Source organism: Hipposideros armiger, unplaced genomic scaffold (assembly GCF_001890085.2).
Source record: "Hipposideros armiger isolate ML-2016 unplaced genomic scaffold, ASM189008v1 scaffold_651, whole genome shotgun sequence".
NCBI classification, from domain to species: domain Eukaryota; kingdom Metazoa; phylum Chordata; class Mammalia; order Chiroptera; family Hipposideridae; genus Hipposideros; species Hipposideros armiger.
Window position 1 is genome coordinate 250,338 of NW_017732001.1, and position 19,781 is coordinate 270,118.

The 19,781-nt window shown below is 38.6% G+C and overlaps 1 protein-coding gene across 1 annotated transcript in view; it reads left to right on the top strand.

Annotated features, from left to right (window-relative positions):
- DOCK10 (dedicator of cytokinesis 10) overlaps positions 1 to 19,781 on the top strand; it is a 253,505-nt gene that overhangs the window by 210,740 nt on the left and 22,984 nt on the right. Inside the window, exons 29-45 of the mRNA XM_019626007.1 lie at positions 720 to 803; positions 3,183 to 3,279; positions 4,800 to 4,844; positions 6,451 to 6,626; positions 6,754 to 6,870; positions 7,979 to 8,090; positions 8,799 to 8,920; positions 9,011 to 9,125; positions 9,217 to 9,283; positions 9,493 to 9,540; positions 10,544 to 10,645; positions 12,649 to 12,773; positions 14,053 to 14,165; positions 15,782 to 15,919; positions 16,584 to 16,766; positions 17,297 to 17,407; positions 18,416 to 18,631. Of these exons, the coding sequence (XP_019481552.1) occupies positions 720 to 803; positions 3,183 to 3,279; positions 4,800 to 4,844; positions 6,451 to 6,626; positions 6,754 to 6,870; positions 7,979 to 8,090; positions 8,799 to 8,920; positions 9,011 to 9,125; positions 9,217 to 9,283; positions 9,493 to 9,540; positions 10,544 to 10,645; positions 12,649 to 12,773; positions 14,053 to 14,165; positions 15,782 to 15,919; positions 16,584 to 16,766; positions 17,297 to 17,407; positions 18,416 to 18,631 (1,971 nt within the window). The remainder of the gene's footprint in view (positions 1 to 719; positions 804 to 3,182; positions 3,280 to 4,799; positions 4,845 to 6,450; positions 6,627 to 6,753; positions 6,871 to 7,978; positions 8,091 to 8,798; positions 8,921 to 9,010; positions 9,126 to 9,216; positions 9,284 to 9,492; positions 9,541 to 10,543; positions 10,646 to 12,648; positions 12,774 to 14,052; positions 14,166 to 15,781; positions 15,920 to 16,583; positions 16,767 to 17,296; positions 17,408 to 18,415; positions 18,632 to 19,781) is intronic.

Here is a 19,781-nt window from a genome sequence, read left to right on the forward strand (position 1 = left end):
ATATATGGAAATTAGTTATATTTCTTTGGGTTATAGGCTTTCATGTTGAATTGAGAAGAAAAAAATGCAAACTCAAAAAAAAGCTAATGCAGAATTATGGTTTATCATTTAACAGATAATGCGCTCAACCATAAAGATACTGCTCTTTTCTTTCTGCTGTTGTCCAACTCTGGGCTATTGTAACCTTGATGAAGCCATGTTTCTTGTTTTTTTATGGTAGACACAGAACATACTGGATAAGTGTGAGAATATATAAATAAATACTAATGATATAAGTCAAGAGGCTATGGAGGTAGATGGAAAATTAGCCTGAATTGTCTTTGATGAATTTTAATTGAGTCTAATTTCTTTTTTACTGTATTAAGCACTATTTCAAATTATGCATTATATTTGTTCTCACCTTGAATGAATTTTTTTTCTTCTTCAATGTTTGCCTCTAATTTTTGCTTTTTCCTTGCTTCCAGAAAGAAAAGGTGATGGTCAGGGTTAAAGGGGAAAAGGCTAAAGGAGAAAAAATAAATTAAAGGGAAAAAATAAGTGTAGTTTTCTACTACATTTTAAGACCTATGGGGAAAAGTTTACTATTGTACTACAGGTAGTTCATTTGAAGTGCTTTATGGAAGGGGAAATTGTATTTCCATATATTTCATTATCTTTTCTAAAATCTTTAATGATCCTTATAGTGAAAATATTTGAATTTAGAATTTTATCTCTTTTAGCGCTGCTTTACCTTTATGGATCGGGGCTTTGTGTTTAAGATGGTTAACAATTACATCAGCATGTTCTCCTCTGGTGAACTCAAGGTAAGAGCCAAGGGCAGGAGCAGTTGCTTTCTCATCTATGGATTGTAAATAAATAAACTGGTCTTTGTGTGCATCAGCCTAGAATATTAACCTGTTCATTCTCTGCATCAAATAATAGTAATAATAATTACATTAATTATTAGACTTTCTACACCAATGAGAAGCAATCTTAAAATGGTTCATCTGCTGAGTAAGTCACCCAAGTCCTTCCTTAATGGGGGATAAACAAGAGCAGAGTGGAAGTGTTTCTTTTTATTTTTTTTTAATCTGAGCCATCCTGCCACCTGTTGGCAGCTCAGTGGCAGCTCAGCTCGGGCTGGGAATTGAACCAGCAACGCTGTTACTCAGAGCTCACACTCTTGGGCGAGCTCTGAACCAACTGAGCCACTTGGCCGGCCCCTGAAGTGTTTCCATTTCACTCCTATTTCCTGTGGGTGGTGAAGGAGTAGTTGTTTTCAGCTGCAACTCATATAGTCCAGCTTGCTCAGGGCTGTCCTGGTGATAGCACTGGAAGTCCGACTCTCTGGGAATCCTTCAGTCTTGGCTAAAATGGTCAGTTGCTCATGCTACCTAAATAGGGGGTATGGGTGGGGAGATGGATAGGGAACAGTGCTCTCTAGAGAGCAGTGGTTCTCAAAGTGTGGCTGCTAGACTAGCGCGGCAGCATCACCTAAGAACTGAAATCTGTATTGTTAGCAAGACTTTCAGGTGCTTCTTATGCGCTCTCAAGTTTGAGAACCACAGAGCTACATAGTATGGTGAGTGCTGGAGGGAAATAAACCTAGAAATAGGCCAGGTCATGAAAGTTGTTATCAGTTAAGATTTCTGGGGAGTTGCAAGCACCCGCAACCCACTTCGGTTTAAGAAAAAGGAAATTTATTGGGCGTAAATATCATCGATGGAACAGCAGGAGAACTAGACTTGGCAAAGAGCAGGGGCCAGGGCACTTCTAGAGGACAGGAATAATCACAAAGGAGGAACCATTTGGCCAAGGTCTGCTGCTGCCCAAATGAATCAGCTGGAACCATTTTCTCCCTCTTGACACTCTGCTTAAGATTTACATTCAAGAGAGAAAGTGTGTGGTCAGCCTGCCTTGGGTCACTGGCCTGCTCTTAAGGAGGACAGCAGGGCATCTAAACAGATTCCCATTAACCTTTACCCACTTGGAAGAAAGTTTGTTTCCAAAGGGAAATTATTTAGGTAATGGGAAAGAACAACCAATGTAGAAAGGCCAAAACTAAATAACACCTTCTTATAGCCTTTCATGCCATGCTTAGGAATCTGAACTTTTTATTGATTGATTGATTGATTTTTGGCAGTGGAGATTTACTTTTGATGGGGGGAGTTACGTGATTGCGTGTCATGTGGTTTTGAGACTCCAATTCCCTAGGCAAAAAGTTTTTGAAAGAATATTCTTTGTCAGTGCTCCAATTACACAAGAAATTTGTGGGCTGCACATTTAGATCTAATTCCAGTAGACCTACAGTACATATTTTTCAAAGACCAAACAGAAGGTCCTCAATGACCTGTTACAGTGCTGTACAAAACCTTAAATCAAACATGATCCTTGCTTGAAACTACAGTATTTTAAATTGTTGACTGCAGTTGTTGCAAACCATAATTCTAAAATACCTGAACAAATGGAACATATATGATTGCGTTAGCTGAGATAAATGAACATAAGAAACACAATCTGAGTCTTAAAAGTTGATGACTTATCCTGCGTGAGAGTGAAAGTAGAACAGTTATGAACATGTTAATTGTTCCTACTTATGCGGCCGCCCTTAGCTCACATGTTACAGCTGTCTTAGACCAGGTCTGGACTCCATTTATCATGGTCCTAATCAAAACATTATTGAAAAAACAGACTTGTTCACAAGAGCAGGGAACAAGTAGAAGCAATAGAGAACAAATGGCATTATTCACCCTCATTTTAGATTATCTGCAACTCTGTCTTCCTTAGCTGCTTGGATAATTGCAGTTGATTGTAGCGATCTGTTCTGTGGATCCAAAGAGTGTAGTTTTAGAGCTCTGTACATGTGACGTGGCACTGTTTTTCTCAGAATAAACATGTTAACGATATAAACTAAAAGAAGTGACAAATATGACTCAGCAAGATCTTCTCTCATAGAAGCTTAATGTAGGTTATAAGTGGGATCACTTCCTGGAGACATCTTGACCAATCTCCAAAAATAGGGACACTGACTGCATTCACCAACTAGGAGGGGACTGAACCCTTTAAATTTAACAATTACCTGGTGGTCACGCAAAAGTAACTGTATCTACTTTTCAGGTATAAGATTCTCAAGTGTAGATTTTTTGTTTATATTAACTTTCTTGGTATATAAATAATAGATATTCCGTTTGCCTCTTTTTCAGACCTTATGCCAGTATAAATTTGATTTTCTTCAAGAAGTGTGTCAGCAAGAACATTTTATTCCTTTGTGTCTCCCTATAAGATCAGCAAACATTCCAGGTAATAATTCCCAGTATTTACATCAGTTCCTACAAAGGGAAAATTTTTACGTGTTTGTTTTTGTTGTTTTCCTGTTTCCTCAATCTTGGTTTTATCTGAAGTTGTCACATGGGCATTAGAACCAGATAATCAAATTAAAATGCAAAAGAAATTGTTGGCCTGTGGTAACAAACGCAGCTCTGTATTTCTCAATTTTTGTCTGTGTTTCCTTTTTCATTAAAGGGAAGGCCAACAAAATTATAAAATTGGTGACTGTAGATCAAAGAATTTTAACCTAGAGCCATACTGTCTTTCACCATACTGGCTCCAAAAGACAGGTTTCCTTTGATTTTTGAGAGACATAAAATTGCATGGAGGAAAAGTTATACTTTGTGAATACAAATTCATTTAAAATTATCAGTTAATGTGTGTAATTATGTTAGAATCCAATTCCTCAAAATGAGTTTTATACAAAGAGGCTGGTATCTTGGAAGGATGGAAAGCAGGTAGGCAGGCAGATAAACAACATCGTAAATAGTTGCTATCTCTGGGTCAGAAAGACACAGAGATGGGTGTGCTGGTGAGAATGAGGTTCCACATTTTCTTTCCCATACTCACTATAGCATAGTCTACAGAAATTATTTTCATGTTTGTTACTTTTATCACATATATGATGCTCATTCTCTACCATGATCATCCTAGTACTAAAGCATCTCCCATCTAGACATCAGAAACTAATCAAACATCGAGATGCAAAGAAAATATTAAAATGATTTGGGAACTTAAAATACCTCTAAGCAGTGAGTAAATTATTCACAGGGTGCAATTCAGATATTTGTGGAAAGCAGAAACTAAGGTGATAAGGTGCCTCCTTATATACCTTTTCCAGCTTGCACTAGTATTTTGGAGGAAAAAAGAAAATACACTCTGCAGCCTGCAAAGTTTTTTTGTCATTTTCATCTTAAATATAAACTGCATACATAACTTTATTCTTCTTCTAATTTTTGAAGCACACTTTAATCAAAATGCCCTTATAAAAAAGAGAATAGGAATTTATTTTGGACAGTAACATTTTTAGCCTTTGCTTTGTTTTGCATTTGTTTTTGTTTCATAAACGAGTGTCAGGTTATTACTGGGTGAGCCAAGCTGGGTGAGATACTCAGGAGGATCAAACGTGTATTGGGTCATTATGATTCCAGGTGTTTACTATTCGTCAATAACTCAGAAAAAAGGCCTGATCGTCTCTTTTTAGATCTGAGATTATCAACAGTAAACATAAAACTGTAAGTTTCATAGCAAGTAGATTTCTGATTGAAAAATAGGTGCTCAAATAGAGGTTCAGGGTTAAAATAGTGCATTCTTTTTAATGAGACAAATAATCTAAGGTTTTTGTCTTGAAAAACGAAGCTTCATGAAGAGACTTACTTACATTTTAGAACAATATATTTTAATTGTTCAGCATAACTTACACAGCTAATGAATGTACTATGTATCTGAGTATGGATATATCCCAGCTTGTTGTTTATTTTTATTAAATCCAGATCCTTTGACGCCTTCAGAGGCAACTCAAGAGTTACATGCATCAGGTAAATAATAAACTTTTATATGATAAGTATCAATAACCACATCATAATCCAATTATACTGATGAGTATACATCTTACAAATTTCCTGGTTCCAGGTGCTAATAAATAGCCATATATTTAATACCATATAGTCAAACTAGTCAAAAAGTTGTCTGGACTTTTCTCTAGTCACAGATTATTCAATGATTCCCCAGCTTGAATTCTTTGAAATTTTATTCTCTAAGGCTTGATTTTTGTTTTTTTGTTTTTTTAATTTCCCAAAGCACCTGAAACTTCCTTGGAGTATATCATAAATAAAATTCCCAGCTATATACAATAGCATGCTTGTTTCAATATCATTGACTTTGCCTTTATATGCTGTATTTCTTTCAATAAACCACAGCCTGGTTTGAGCTATCTTTTTAAGTTAGAGATTATTAGTATCTTATAAATTGAATATAATGGGAATAGTCCAATGGTGCGTTATTACTAATCATAACTACCTTAATGGTTATCCTGAAGATTAAATAAGATAATATATTGGCGCACAATATGTTTTCTTTAAGTTGGCGCTAATCCTGTTGTTAATAGTTACACTTAGGAAGCACATTGGACAATTCTGAAAAAAAAAGCATTATTACAGAGAATTTTAACATTTCTGTCTCCATAATTCAGGCTTAACATTTTGCAGCCTCCTTGGGTTTTGCTCTCCTCTTGTTCCTTCACATCCTGCAGCCAACTTGTCCTGCTGATATTACTTCTACCACTTCAATCCTACTACCCCAGGCCCTCTCAAGTCTCACCCATTGCCCCAGCCTCCTGTACTGTATCGCTCACCACACATCTTCATACAGTCTAATTCTTTTACTCCTGCTGCCATAATAATAAATCAGTAAAGCACAGGTCTGATTGGGCCACTGATCTCAAAGTCCCTAGTGACGTATTACTTCCTACAGAAATGCAAATGGAATTGTACAGAACTGCAAAAGTGGAGAAACCTAAATGCTACCTGAAGAATTTGTACTTAAGTTTCTCATCACCTAACTTCAATCTATGTCTCAAATCTTAATTCTCAGCATTCCTCTTTTGGGCGCCCTGCTTACTGCCCCCCAGCACCTGGGCTCCCCACATATCTGTGCTTTCAGAATTCCATGCCATGGAAACCCTGTCCCTTGGAGTGTATGATAAATATAATTCCCAGCTATCTATCATAGTATGCTTATCCTCCCAACCGTCTCTCCTCCCCCAACTGCCTCCATCTGCTTCCAGAACCCTCTGTACCCCCAAACCTTAAGCATCCTCAAAGGCCCATTTCAACATACTCCTTCCAGTAACACACCCTGATTCCTCCAGACAGAAAATGTTTTTCTCTCCTTAACTCCTAAAACACTGTAGGCGTGCCACTTTCCTGGAGCTTAGCATTTGTCACCGCACATTATTTGTATTAATATACACACGGAATCTATCTTACTGAATGCTTCTCTCACATTTCTCATCCCTGTGACAAGACTGTATCAGCAAGTCCTCCTGGTAGTGAGAGGAAGTGATCGTTGTTTGATAAATCTGCCTTGCTTATAAAGTGATCATTTGATGGTCCATAATGTGATCTCTGTACTTCCCTCCCAAAGATATGCCTGAATATTCGGTCACAAATGAATTTTGCCGCAAGCACTTCTTAATCGGGATTCTGCTCCGAGAAGTTGGCTTTGCTCTGCAGGAAGACCAAGATGTCAGGCACTTAGCTTTAGCTGTCTTAAAAAATCTAATGGCTAAGCATTCATTTGATGATCGATACAGAGAACCAGTAAGTGATCCTCCTTTCTCCCTTCCCTAAACACCATTTAATGGCTCGCTGCATTAAACGCATAATCAAACCTAGGAGTCTATTGATTTTTATGTGAATCATTTCTTTTGCCTCCCTTTTCACCTAGAGAAAGCAGGCCCAGATAGCGAGCTTATACATGCCCCTCTATGGCATGCTTCTGGACAATATGCCAAGGATTTACCTGAAGGACCTCTACCCCTTCACTGTCAATACATCGAACCAGGTAAGTTGGCATAATATTTCAAATGTCTGTTTGAATAAAGAGTTTACCATTTTTTATATTTTTGCCCTGGATAACCACTCTTCCCCAACTGTGAGCGACTAAGGATTAAACAGCACTTCTTGCTGGGTACATTTGAGACATTCGTATGAGTGTCGTTTGTTCCAGGTTAGTCACCGAAGCCTTCCACCTAGTCCATCTCTTCAGCATTTGGTTTTCATTCTCCTCTGTTCTCTGCAATGCCTTCAGTTCTCTCCAGTATCTATCAGGTTCCTCTGCGGCGTTCATGGCCCATCTTCAGTGCACACCTTCCCCACCACCTTTGTCCATCAGCTCTGTGACCACCTGATGGTAGGATAGCCAAGTGCCTCATTTGTAGCCTCAGCCCAGGACTGGCCTGTTTGTCATCCTCCCTCCACAGAGCCATCATAGTGGCTCTACAACTGTTGCCTGTGTTCAAATCCCAGATGAATTAACACCCCGCAGAATCCTGTAACTATGCCAGATATCACCATCTCAAAGTTAGGTGCTTTGCCTTTGGGATTTTCCCCTTTGGGACTTTGTGCAAATCTCAGCAGTATCGGTTTTTATCTATTAATATGTGACTTAGATAAACTATCCAACCTCTTTAAGCTTCTATTTCATTATTTATAAAATGGGATAAATAACCGCCATCACAGGATTCTCATGAGGATTAAATTGTGTCCTAGAAAACACTTATCGTAGTGACTGGCACATAATAAGTATTTAAAATCTAGGTTTTACTAATAGTAATATATATCAGATAACCCATGATAAGAATGGTATGTAATCTGTAATATAATCCCTGACTATATCAATAACAATTCCAGCCATTTAGTCTGTATCCAAAATATAGTTTCCACTTCAGTGTGAAAGTTTGAAAAATAATGTGAGAAATCTAATTGTGACTAACAAATATGGTTTCGATGGTATTCATTTTCACCACCTGCTTTGGCAGAAGACCTTTGCTGGGATGTAAAAGATCAAATCGAATACAATCTAATTGAAAGCATAGTGAATAAGGCATATGTGGGTTTACAATGTTGAAATGTGATAATCCCCATTAATTTTTCCTATGCATTGAATACAGGGGTCTAGAGATGATCTCAGCACTAATGGAGGATTCCACAGCCAGTCAGCTATGAAACATGCAAACTCTGTGGATACGTCGTTTTCTAAAGATGTTTTAAATTCCATAGCAGGTACCTGAGACATTCCAAAGACACTTGTGTTGAACGCTCATCCATATTCACGTTGTATATCATTCTGTTTTTCACCCACTCCATAATCCATTACATGTAATCCATACAGCAAAGTAGACTACATTTATAAAGCTAGAGAGCCCTTTTACATATTTCTTGGAGTGTCATCCAGTGACTTCCTCTTCTACTTAGCATTTATTTTTACTTGGCCAAGGAGCCATCTACTCAGATATTATCCAATTGCTTCATTCTGGAAACAGTCTTTAAGTTTTTATTGCATACAGCCTTTTAAGATATAATAGCCCTTCAACTTCAAAGAATATTTTAAGAACTATTTTAGAAATGTCATCTTGATTTCTTATAAACTGTAAAAAATTGAATGCTTCTTTCCCAAAAGTATCCTTGTGAACTTTTATTAAAACATGTTTAAAACAGAAACCGTCTTTTAAAAGCTTTTTAAGAAATCAAAGGAACAAGCTTCACTTTATTTCAGTTTATAATGGTCTAAATCCTTCATGCTGGCATGGCCGTTGTAATGATACTTAAAATGTTACAAGTCTTTAGTACCAGTTCCAGACTGTATGTCAACCTGTCACAACACTCCTACCACCTCAATGATCAACAGCTTGGGGTTCATCGTTTTAACTTTTTTTGTGTCTGTGCCCATACATCTCATTATCATCTGTGTGCTGTGGCTTGTGTTTACAGCATTTTCATCAATAGCTATTTCTACAGTAAACCATGCTGATTCCAGAGCATCCTTAGCAAGCCTTGACTCCAACCCAAGTAGCAATGAGAAAAGCAGTGAGAAAACAGACAACTGTGAAAAGGTAGGACTTCGCTCCCAGATGTACTCAGCATTAAGATGAGTCGGAAGTCTCTTACTCTTACTCAATCCTCATTGGTTCTTTGATTCCTAGATCCCAAGACCCTTGTCTTTGATAGGCTCAACTCTTCGATTTGACAAGTTAGATCAAGCGGAAACCAGGAGCCTTCTTATGTGTTTTCTTCACATTATGAAGACAATTTCAGAGGGTAAAGAGAGCTTTTAAAATGAAATTTGAAAAGAAAAAGAAAAATACTTTGAATTTCAAAGAGTCTCAGATTATGTGGTATTTCCTTTCAGAGACTCTGATTGCGTACTGGCAAAGAGCACCCAGTCCAGAGGTGTCTGACTTCTTCAGCATCTTGGAGTAAGTTATAGAGCTGATGAGTTAACACTTTCTTCTGGAACCTTCTAAATAGTTCATTATACAATGCTTCATTCTGAGTACCCCTATGGTGAATTGTCTATCAATAATAATGCATAAAATATATTTTAAATTTAACATTTTTCTTTTGATGAACAGTTTGTATAAGTAAAAGGACATGAATAATTAGAATGTGACTTTTTTCTTTCTAGGGTTTGTCTTCAAAATTTCAGATACCTAGGAAAACGCAATATAATAAGGTAATAATTTTAAGTTCTAATAGGTTAGTCTGTATTTTTTTTTAAAGATTTTATTGGGGATTTGGGGGAGCGGAACAGCGTTAGGGAATCAAGGAAAAGGAACAGACAGGTAGACAAATTGCTGTTTTGTTCTTCAGTTTAGTTGTGGAGTACGTTGCTTCACTGATCTATGTTGGTATGATCATTGTGCTCTTCCTGGGTGGGGCATTTGGTCTACAGTCATTGGTCGGCCGCTCACTTTGGCTCACAGCAGCTCACGCTGGCTGCCAGCCATTCATGTAGCTCATGGCAGCCCACTGCAACCCCGCTGCAGCTTATGCCATCGCTGGCGACTCACGGCAGCCCAGCTCCCAGTCGAGCTGTTGTTCATCATCTTAGCTGTAGAGGGCGCAGCGTCACTAGCCCTTAATGTGGGATCCGAACCGTGGCCCTGCTGCTCAGAGCTGGTGCTCCCAGGCGAGCTCTTAACCAACTGAGCCACTCAGCCGGCCCATAGTCTGTATTTTTAAAAAGAATGTGGCACAATTAATGTATCAGGTTAGACTTATAGATATATGTTAGAAATCTTAAAATGCAAATAAGGATTGTAAGGCTGACCTCACGTTAGACATAGAAGTCTGAAAATTGCCCTTACCCATAGTATAAAGTCATATAGGGAGAAAAGCACAAAACACACATTTCTAAAAGGAAACCACATTTCATGTATATTCTGAACAAATAAATCTACCTTTATATGGATAAAACTTGGAAGATACCTATTTAAGAAAACACTTGAAGTAAATTTAAAAAAAAATAGTTAATCTGGAATCACTTAGTATTGTCATCCTTTTCTCATGAGAGACAACAAAGCCCCCAGGACCTTCATTAAATCCCCAATTTCCCCATTTCCAGAAGAAAATGTGGTTTTATTTTTCACAGCATGTGAATTTGTCAGTTGCCTTTTTTTATTTATATATAAATTGCAACTACTGAGCTAAGATTAAAACTTCACTTTTTCTTGCAGAAAAATTGCTGCTGCATTTAAATTTGTGCAGTCCACCCAGAGCAATGGAACACTCAAAGGATCTAATCCTTCCTGCCAAACATCAGGTCTCTTGTCACAATGGTAATGGCACATTTGTTAGATATATAAAATTGTACTTTTACATATATGTGTATATATGTATGTATCTGTGGGGTATGGATACACACACACGTGCACAGACATGTACACACATATATGAGTGTGTGTGTATATATGTATTTCAAACCCAATGCAGATTTCAAGTTATTCTATACGTTTCTCTGAAGAAACGTCTTAGTTACTTCCCTATCTGCCCCACCAGCTTGTGAAGACCTAAAAGGCAAAGATGATGGCTTATTCACATGCACCTGGAGCACAATACCTTGCATAGAACAAGGGCTAATGAGTATCTTAACTTAATCGAACCTGAAAAAAAATATCTACTAATCTCCTAGTGATGAAGTAAAATGTGGGGTCATCTGCCCTCATTATTTTCAGTACATAATTGTAACGTTTGAGCAGTATTCTTAGAGCTGAAATTGTTTTTTAAAGGGTCAAAGGCAATGAGGAAGCTTGGATGGTCCCATAAGCTCACTCTAGATTTCCTAGTCATTAGACTGGTTTGACTAGCAGATAGGAGCCGGAACCATCCTTCATTAACCTATTCTGTGGGAAACATTTGCCCTGAAATTCCACCTTACAGCTCTTCGGGGACTAGTGATGAAAATTCTTAGCTAAAATTTTCTCCCGTTTGATTTATTCTTCCAGAGCTACCATAGTAATATATAATATAAAATGACTATATTTTAGAAAGAAGTTCAGAAAGAAATATGAAAGTGGTATATAGCCAATAAATCATAGAATAAATTCTGCCTCTCTGTTTATGGGGACCCCTTGAAATTACCCCTTTGTGAGAAAATAAATGACAAAAATGTAATGAGTGTGTTTTGCAAATGGTAATAGAGGACAGTAAACAATTATTTTTCACGCTTAGTGATAGCAGTGACCCATCTGAGGTCACTGCAGTTTTGTATGTTTTGTAGGTTAGGTTTCAGGCTCCTTCCTGAACCATGGGGATTCCCATTCCCCTGCCCCACCCACCCTAGAAACCAGGGCTCATCCCCTGGGAGCTCCAGACTGAAGTAGGTTCAAAACCAGGAAATAATCCAGCCCCAAAAGTCCAAGCCATACATCCCAGAACGCATTATTCCTCGTAGCTTCTGGAATGACCCAGACATTCTTGGCCCCTGAAAGCCAAAGTCAGATCTCCTGTGCCTTGATCCACCCTGAGTATTTGATTTAGCCAGAACCAAAGAAATCTTGAGGAATATGACAAAAAGAAAACCATGGCCGCTTTTTTAGGCTTGACTCTTCAGGATATGTCTTATCATCTGCTACCCTTAAAGAAATGTTCTATTTACGCTGGCCAAATGACAGTTTAAATGAAAGACAAGAATGGGAAGTGTTCCTATTCCCACAATAAACTGGCACATTCCCCCCGCTGAAAGTGCCAAGGAGGCATTGACTGAGAGCCATCGCAGGCCATGATGACTGCCCTGGGAAAGTCGCTGCACAGAGTCCCCCTCATAAGGATTAGATGTCAGCTCCCTGTGGACATGACACAAAAGGAATGACAAAACATGAAGAATTTCTAAATACAAACTAGTAGTAAAGCAAGGGTTGTTTTAGACCAGGTTTTTACATTTTGCCTCCTAAAAACAATTTTGTACAGTTGAGCTAGACAGTGTTGTACTTTTTAATGTCTACCACTTTGCCTTCCTGAGAAACCATAGCCAATGTACCATCTACAGAATCCCATGATCCACTAAATATTAATGAATATGCTTGGGCAGACTTAAATTCAGTATCTATTACTCTTCTGTTACTTTTCAGTATGTCTCTCTGAACTCTTTTATGGCTTAAGTAAAACTTCTTCAAAAGTGCTTTCAAAAGCTGCTTTTATCATGTCACCTATAATTAATATTTTCAATAAAAAGTCTCAATTCAAAAACTTGTTTTACATTTGACTCAATTTAGAGTATTTGAATGCACATTTGGATATCATACCTCAATTACTTTAATCATTTTTCTTATTTAATTTTCAGGATGAACACCACTTCCGGTCATGAAGGACATAAGCAGCACAGATCACAAACTTTACCTATAATTCGAGGCAAAAATGCACTTTCTAACCCCAAACTCTTACAGATGTTAGACAATACCATGGCCAGTAAGTAAATCAGAAATAATAGGAATAGATGTTTATCAGTTTTTCTCTAAATGTTTGTAGCATATGAAATGCATTCTGATGTTTCAGAAATATAGGGGATACTGTTGTCACTGAGACCACTGCTTCTCAGGCTTGCTGTAACCTGGAGAGTATTTCTTAGAGGGGAGAATCACCAGGAAGTGGTTTAAAAAAAACATCATTCCTCATGAGGAAGAAAGGGGAAAAGCAAACCCTTAAGTATAAAAAAAATATATACTTAAGCATATTAAGTATAATATGCTTAGTGTAGCTCCTCTGGAGGAAAAACAAGTAGCTTTTGGTATTGTGAGGGTTATGAGGGGCCTCTTCCAACCAGATCATTGCTGTCTGCTCTGTGGGAAGAGGAGGAAGTTGCCTATGTCCTAGAAATAGTAAGTGTGACGTCTTAAATCCAGTGATGCACACAGTCTAGCTGTGAATGAGGAAAAAATGGGCCAGTATCTTCCATCATGTCAACGGACATATGACCACAGTTGGCTATTTGAAGGCATATGCCTTATCCTGTAAATACTTTTAGTGCCATTCTGAGGAGGCCATTCATGCAAACTGTCCACGGAGACTGTCCATGTGGTCTATTAGCCTAGGGGCGTAAAACTTAACCCAGACTGATTATGGAAGAAATATGAACCTGCCCATGGCTGAATTAATGGAAAACATGTAAGAATAATGGAAATAGACCACTCTGGTTGCTGGAAACTCTACAGCTGACATACGAAAAGGGCACACACACTGTCTTAGTTGAAGCTGCTACAACAAGATACCATAGATGGGGCAACTTAAACAACATTTATTTATCACAGTTCTGGAGGCTGGGAAGTTCAAGATCAAGGTGCCAGCAGATTTGATGTCTGGTTAGGACCCTGCTTCCTGGTTTGCAGACAGCTGCCTTCTTGCTGTGTCCTCACACAATGGCAAGAGAGATGATCTTTCTGGGGTCTCTTCTTCTAAGGGCACTGATCCCACTCATGAGAGCTCCACTCTCAAGACCCAGTTACCTCTCAAAGACCTCATCTCCAAATACTGTCACATTGGGCACAAGCATTTAGTCTGTAGCATTCACTAAAGACTCTGTCGAGTGTTTTTCGTTCAGCCAATGAGGAAGTTGAATAAAAGCACTTCAGTTTAATAAATTATTCATCAAAACACCAGTAAACACGGAATATGTTGTAACAGAAGAAAGTCCTTCATAGGATGCAAAGAGATGCCTTAGATGTTTACATATGTTCTGCTGTATTTTTAGGCAACTCCAATGAAATTGACATCGTGCACCACGTAGACACAGAGGCCAACATAGCTACAGAGGTTTGCCTGACTATCCTAGACCTGCTGTCCCTCTTCACTCAGATTCACCAGGTGAGTGTGGTCCTCACATCATCTGCAGCTTGATAAATCAGAATGTAGAAAAGGCATGTGAAGTCAAGACAATGGTTTTTAAATATTTTATGAAATCGATTAACCTTACATAAATCAACCTAAGTGTGAGTGAAAAACAAGTTACCGATGAGATTCCGATTTTATCAGAAGTTGACTAATGCTACTTTGACATACGCACATGGATGTATCACTATTGTCCAATAATAGACATGCTTTCTTCCTAATTTCTCCTGCTTCACGGTCAGGAAAGCTGGGCTGAGTGAGAATGTGACTTGATTTTTTTCATTCTCAAAGGGAGGGACATATGAGAGCTAGGCGCCACAGGCTAATACTGTTGAGCATCTTTTCATGTGCTTATTTGCCACCTGGGTATCTTTGGTGAACTAGTACTACTACCTACTATTAGAATGGCTAAAGATAAAAAGACTGACCACACCAAGTTTTGGCAAGAATATGGAGAAACTGGAACTCTCATTCACTGATGGTGGGAATGCAAAATGGTACAGACACATTAGAAAACAGTATGTTAGTATAAAAAGTTAAACATCAATCATGTGACCCAACATTCCAATGTTAGGAATTTACCCAGAAGAAATAAAAGCATTTGTTCACACAAAACTTTGTATGTAAATATTCATGGAAACTTTAATTTTAACAATTAAACATTGAAAACAACCCAAATTACATCAACAAGTCAATGGATATTTTTTAAATGGTGTTATAGGCATACAATAGAATATTGCTTAGTTATGCTCAGTGAAAGAAGCTTAACAAAAAGAGTGTTTATTGTATGATTCCATTTATATAATATTGTATAAAATGTGAACTGCAGAAATTGTATTTCAATTATACTGCAATAAAGCTATTAAAAACATTAGCTCAACCTAATGAGCTTAAAGATGTTAAGGTTTGAACTAGAAAACATTGGAGCTGTTGAATAAAGTCTATACCAAACAGAATGAGTATACAAAGCAAGCCCTACATTGAGGTGAAAGGTCAGCATGGTGTAAAAGAAGCAAAAACCATATTTTAATTCTTTATTGCTCAATGGAAATGTCACTCAAATCTCATACATCTTACAGGCTTTACCAATGCCTACGAGGACCTGCCTGTCTGTGACCTCATCTCCTCCTCTCCTAATCCCACCCACTCACCATGTTCAGGTTACTCTGCTCTTTCATCTCAAAATTGAATTCACACGCTCCTTACCCACTCAAGTCCTTGGTACCAGCTCTTTCTCCCCCCTCGGACAATCCTCCCAGACCTGTCCACGGCACACTCCTTTAGCTCACATGTCAATTCATCCATGAGAGAGGTCTTAAGTAACCACCCTATCTAAAGTAATCCTACCCCCAAAGCAATTACCTTTCATCCTATTATATCAATCTACACTGTTTTCTTAGGCAGTGCTTCTTTTCAGTCACTGTGATGTAAGTTTCACTGAGAACATAGACTTTATCTTCTTATTCAGCACTTTATTTCCAGTACCCAGCATTGTGCCTACCACAGGGTGGGTTCGTGAAAATGCAATATCTCTGGAAAGAAGACAAGTGTCCTTTAACTCATCCTAAGTCACATCTGTGTTAAATTTCCAGAGACAACTCCAACAATCAGAATGTCAAAATTCATTGATGAGAAGGGTCTTTGATACCTACATGCTCTTTTTCCAAGTCAACCAGTCGGCCACAGCACTGAAGCATGTGTTTGCCTCCCTGAGACTGTTTGTATGCAAGGTAAGGGTGCTCCAGGGTTCAGGGGAAGGTCAGTGAAAGGCCAGAGTAAGTACACAGTAATCCTTACATCTTTGGGCATGGAGGAAAGAAGGTTTGATTTCTTCTATTTGGGCTTCTTTAGTTTTATTAGACTGTTTATTTGGTTTTATGAAACTATTTGATTCATGATCTCAAAATAAGTTCCCAGCCTTGACAGCTAATCTGCTTAGATATCAAAAGGGAATAAAACACATCTGGCCACCAGTTCTTTGGGTTCTCAGTGTTGGTGGCAGACAGTGAGCTAAAATGCACATGAACTGTGGTGGCTATTCATGCCAAGTCAATGCTTCTCCATTAGAGTAGATCTAGCTGTCACCTTTTAGGATCACCATGGTTTTCCAATGTTGCGTGAATAAAAAAACATTTCAAAGCTCTGCCTCATTTCTTTTGGGCTGTCCTCAGTTACTGATGCAAGGGATACAGAGAATGATTATTTTTAGAAAACAAAAGAAATGCTAACATAAACTTTGATGAATAAAATCATATCCTCTTCCACTTGCAAGTGGAAGAAAAAGATGTGATTAAAAAAAAAAAGAAGGTTTTTGTTCTAAGGAATTTTCACATATGAGAATGAAAAGAGCAAAATGAAGGCATGCAGCTCCCTTCACCATGCTTCCATTTACAGTTCCCTTCAGCGTTCTTTCAAGGCCCTGCGGACCTGTGTGGATCATTCTGCTATGAAGTCCTCAAATGCTGTAACCACAGGTCACGGTCAACTCAGACAGAAGCATCAGCACTGCTGTACTTTTTCATGAGAAAGAACTTTGAATTTAACAAGCAGAAGTCAATTGTCCGATCCCACCTGCAAGTAAGTGCTGCCAATTTTCATTGGCGCTGTTGTTAAAACCACTCTTCTGTTTCAGCATTGATAAAACACAACTGTCCACACGGAAACCCATCACCAGCTCCTCTGCCAGGTTCTTTAAAGATGGTCGTCACACTCAGTTCTGAATCACAGAAAGAGGGCAGCTGGGCGGAAATCAGCAAAGCCCAGAATTGCACCCCTACTTCTTTTTTTCTGCCAAGGAATAGAATCATACAGAATATATAACTGAGGAAACCATGGCTAGTCTAGGATGCCAAATCCCACCACATTCCAAATGCATAAATTCCTTTCTTCAAGGCATCCTAAGATTCCTGCAACCTTTCTTAAGTATTTAAGATTCTAAGGAAAGCCCTAGATATTGCATGGCCTTCTAAAGGTTTAATACATAAAGATGTCATTCATTAGGTCCATGGGGTAAATTAATGATACATTCATCCAATCCAATGATTTTTTTAAAATGCCTATTTCTGAGTTACTTATTATTGAGGTTTCATTTTTCTTTTCTCTTCCAGCTAATCAAGGCTGTAAGCCAGTTAATAGCTGATGCTGGGATTGGAGGCTCTCGGTTTCAACATTCCCTTGCAATTACCAATAATTTTGCTAACGGAGACAAGCAAATGAAAGTAAGAAATGCTCTGTGGGCTTTTTTAAAGAATTGGAATAAACTAAACTGGATTCTTTTTATGAGATATCAAAATCATGAAAACGTACAAATTCAGCGTTGTGTTTATGGAAACTGAGTATTTACATTGAGTTGGCTTGTTTGAACTGATAATCAGCTTTTATACTTTCAACATGTAATCTGTTAAGTGGAACTTCCAAGATGTGTGGTTGAATGGTATGTAACAAGAAAACTTACCACAAATATCCAGAAATACAGTGATGCTCCCATAATCCCACTCTTGGCAAATTTATCTTATCCTTCTTTTAGAACTTTCTAAAGACTTCTACTTTAGTCAGTGTACTGAAATGTCCAGGGGTGGAGCCTGGCTTCAAACATGGCTAAACCCAGATCAAAATAGTGTTTTCAGCTCCCCTCCCCCTATGCCTTTATCTTTGCCCCTCTCTCAGTTCAATTTTCCTCTTTGTTTACTTCATTTACAGGTAGGCTCTCCCCATGAACTTATTCTCTCAAAAATTCTAAGGACACTGGTAGTATTCTATGAGTGGACAAAGCACCTCATTTTATAGTGCCAACTCAAGTCCCAGAACTGAATCTTTTTTTTATCCAACCTTGAGTCATTTGCCCATCCCTAAACCAACCACTGTGGCTTGGGGCATAAAAGAATATGATTGGCCAGGCCAGTATTATGTGTCACCCCGGATGCCTGGAATGAAACAGACCCCACACAAATCACATGAACTAGAGCCAGAGCCAGAGCATCTTAAAGGACAGCCAGGATGCTGTTAGTAGAAGGTGGGCTAGAAAACAAAAGGAAGGCGTCTACTATAATTCTTATCTTTAAATGTGTATAACCATAATCAAAATACATAGACTGCATATGTAAAGAATGTACATATTTATGAGCAATATAGAATAGGATGCACGAAACTGTGATGCCAAGCTATGATGAACAGACTAACTTATGAATTCTAAACAGATCATGACTCAGGCTCTCTCTTTTCCAAAGAACAGTAATTTCCCAGCAGAGGTGAAAGATCTGACTAAGCGTATAAGGACGGTCTTGATGGCCACAGCCCAGATGAAGGAGCATGAGAAGGACCCTGAGATGCTGGTGGATCTCCAGTACAGCCTGGCGAACTCCTATGCCAGCACGCCCGAGCTGCGGAGGACTTGGCTGGAAAGCATGGCCAAGATTCACGCGAGAAACGGAGACTTGTCCGAGGTGATTAGCAAAGACTGTTGTTCTCCATTCACATTGTTCTCTGTCTAAGGACAATTGGATTTTCATTTACAGCATGAAGTAAAAAGTTACCATGTTTTCCCACTCACCTACATATGAGTATGTGCATTACATTTTCCAGGTAGGAATAAGGGCTGCCTGACTCCATATAAATGAAATCAGATAAAGGCCAGTGCCTGCGGGAGGAATGCATTGCAATTATAAGCTATGTGATACAGAACTAAACACCTGAGGCTAAGGAGGATCATTGAAAGAGTGTCCGGAAATTAAGAGTTGTGTAAATTAATGTTCTGTGTTTTGAAACTTCTTCCCTGCCATTGCAGTTGGGTGGGGAAGCTCACCACCGTGGCAAGGAAACTCCTTTTGGGATAATCTGTCCTCATATGCAGCTCACCTGAAATGACAATGGGAAAATGAAAACTCCTGAGAGTGTTAACACTCACACTTCATGTGAGTGAAAAGAGTCCACTGTGTGAAGGTTGTAAATCAACAGCTAACATTTTTATGGCAGTTTAAACACTGGGTGGATTTATACGCAGCAATTCACAGCACCACGGTGGCTTCCGGACACCAAATGGGGAAGTTGTGCCTTATTCCCAGAAATACACCTGCCTTGGGAAGAGCTTACTTTGTCTAGGATAGTCTTCAAACCTGAAGCTGTTTGGAACACTTGTGAGGGACTCTGGGATGGAAACAGGGCCTTGCTTGGCAGCAATTGGATGAAAACAAGAAGGAGAAACCCCATTCCCCTTGGACTGCCCTGAAAATAGAGGAATTCCTCCATAAAACTTGCAAAGGGAAAGCTGAAATCATGTGGCCTCTTCAACAAGTCAAGTTCTAGTATATGTTCAGCAATGTTTAAGGCTTTCCAGGAGATATAAGAGGCCAATAAAACATCGCCCATATAATCTGGTTAGGGGAGCACACATGTGACCTTAGGTCACACTCTTTAATCACGCCACCTTGTGAAATGCCCATTTTTAAGGCAATAGAAATTCAAATGGGGGCCATTACTGGAGGTAGAAAAGGTAAGGAAGCAGCTTATTGCTACTTCCAGTTTAGATCTTGATGTTATAGTTTATACTTTTCACAAGAAAAGAGAACTGTGGATATATATATATATATATATATA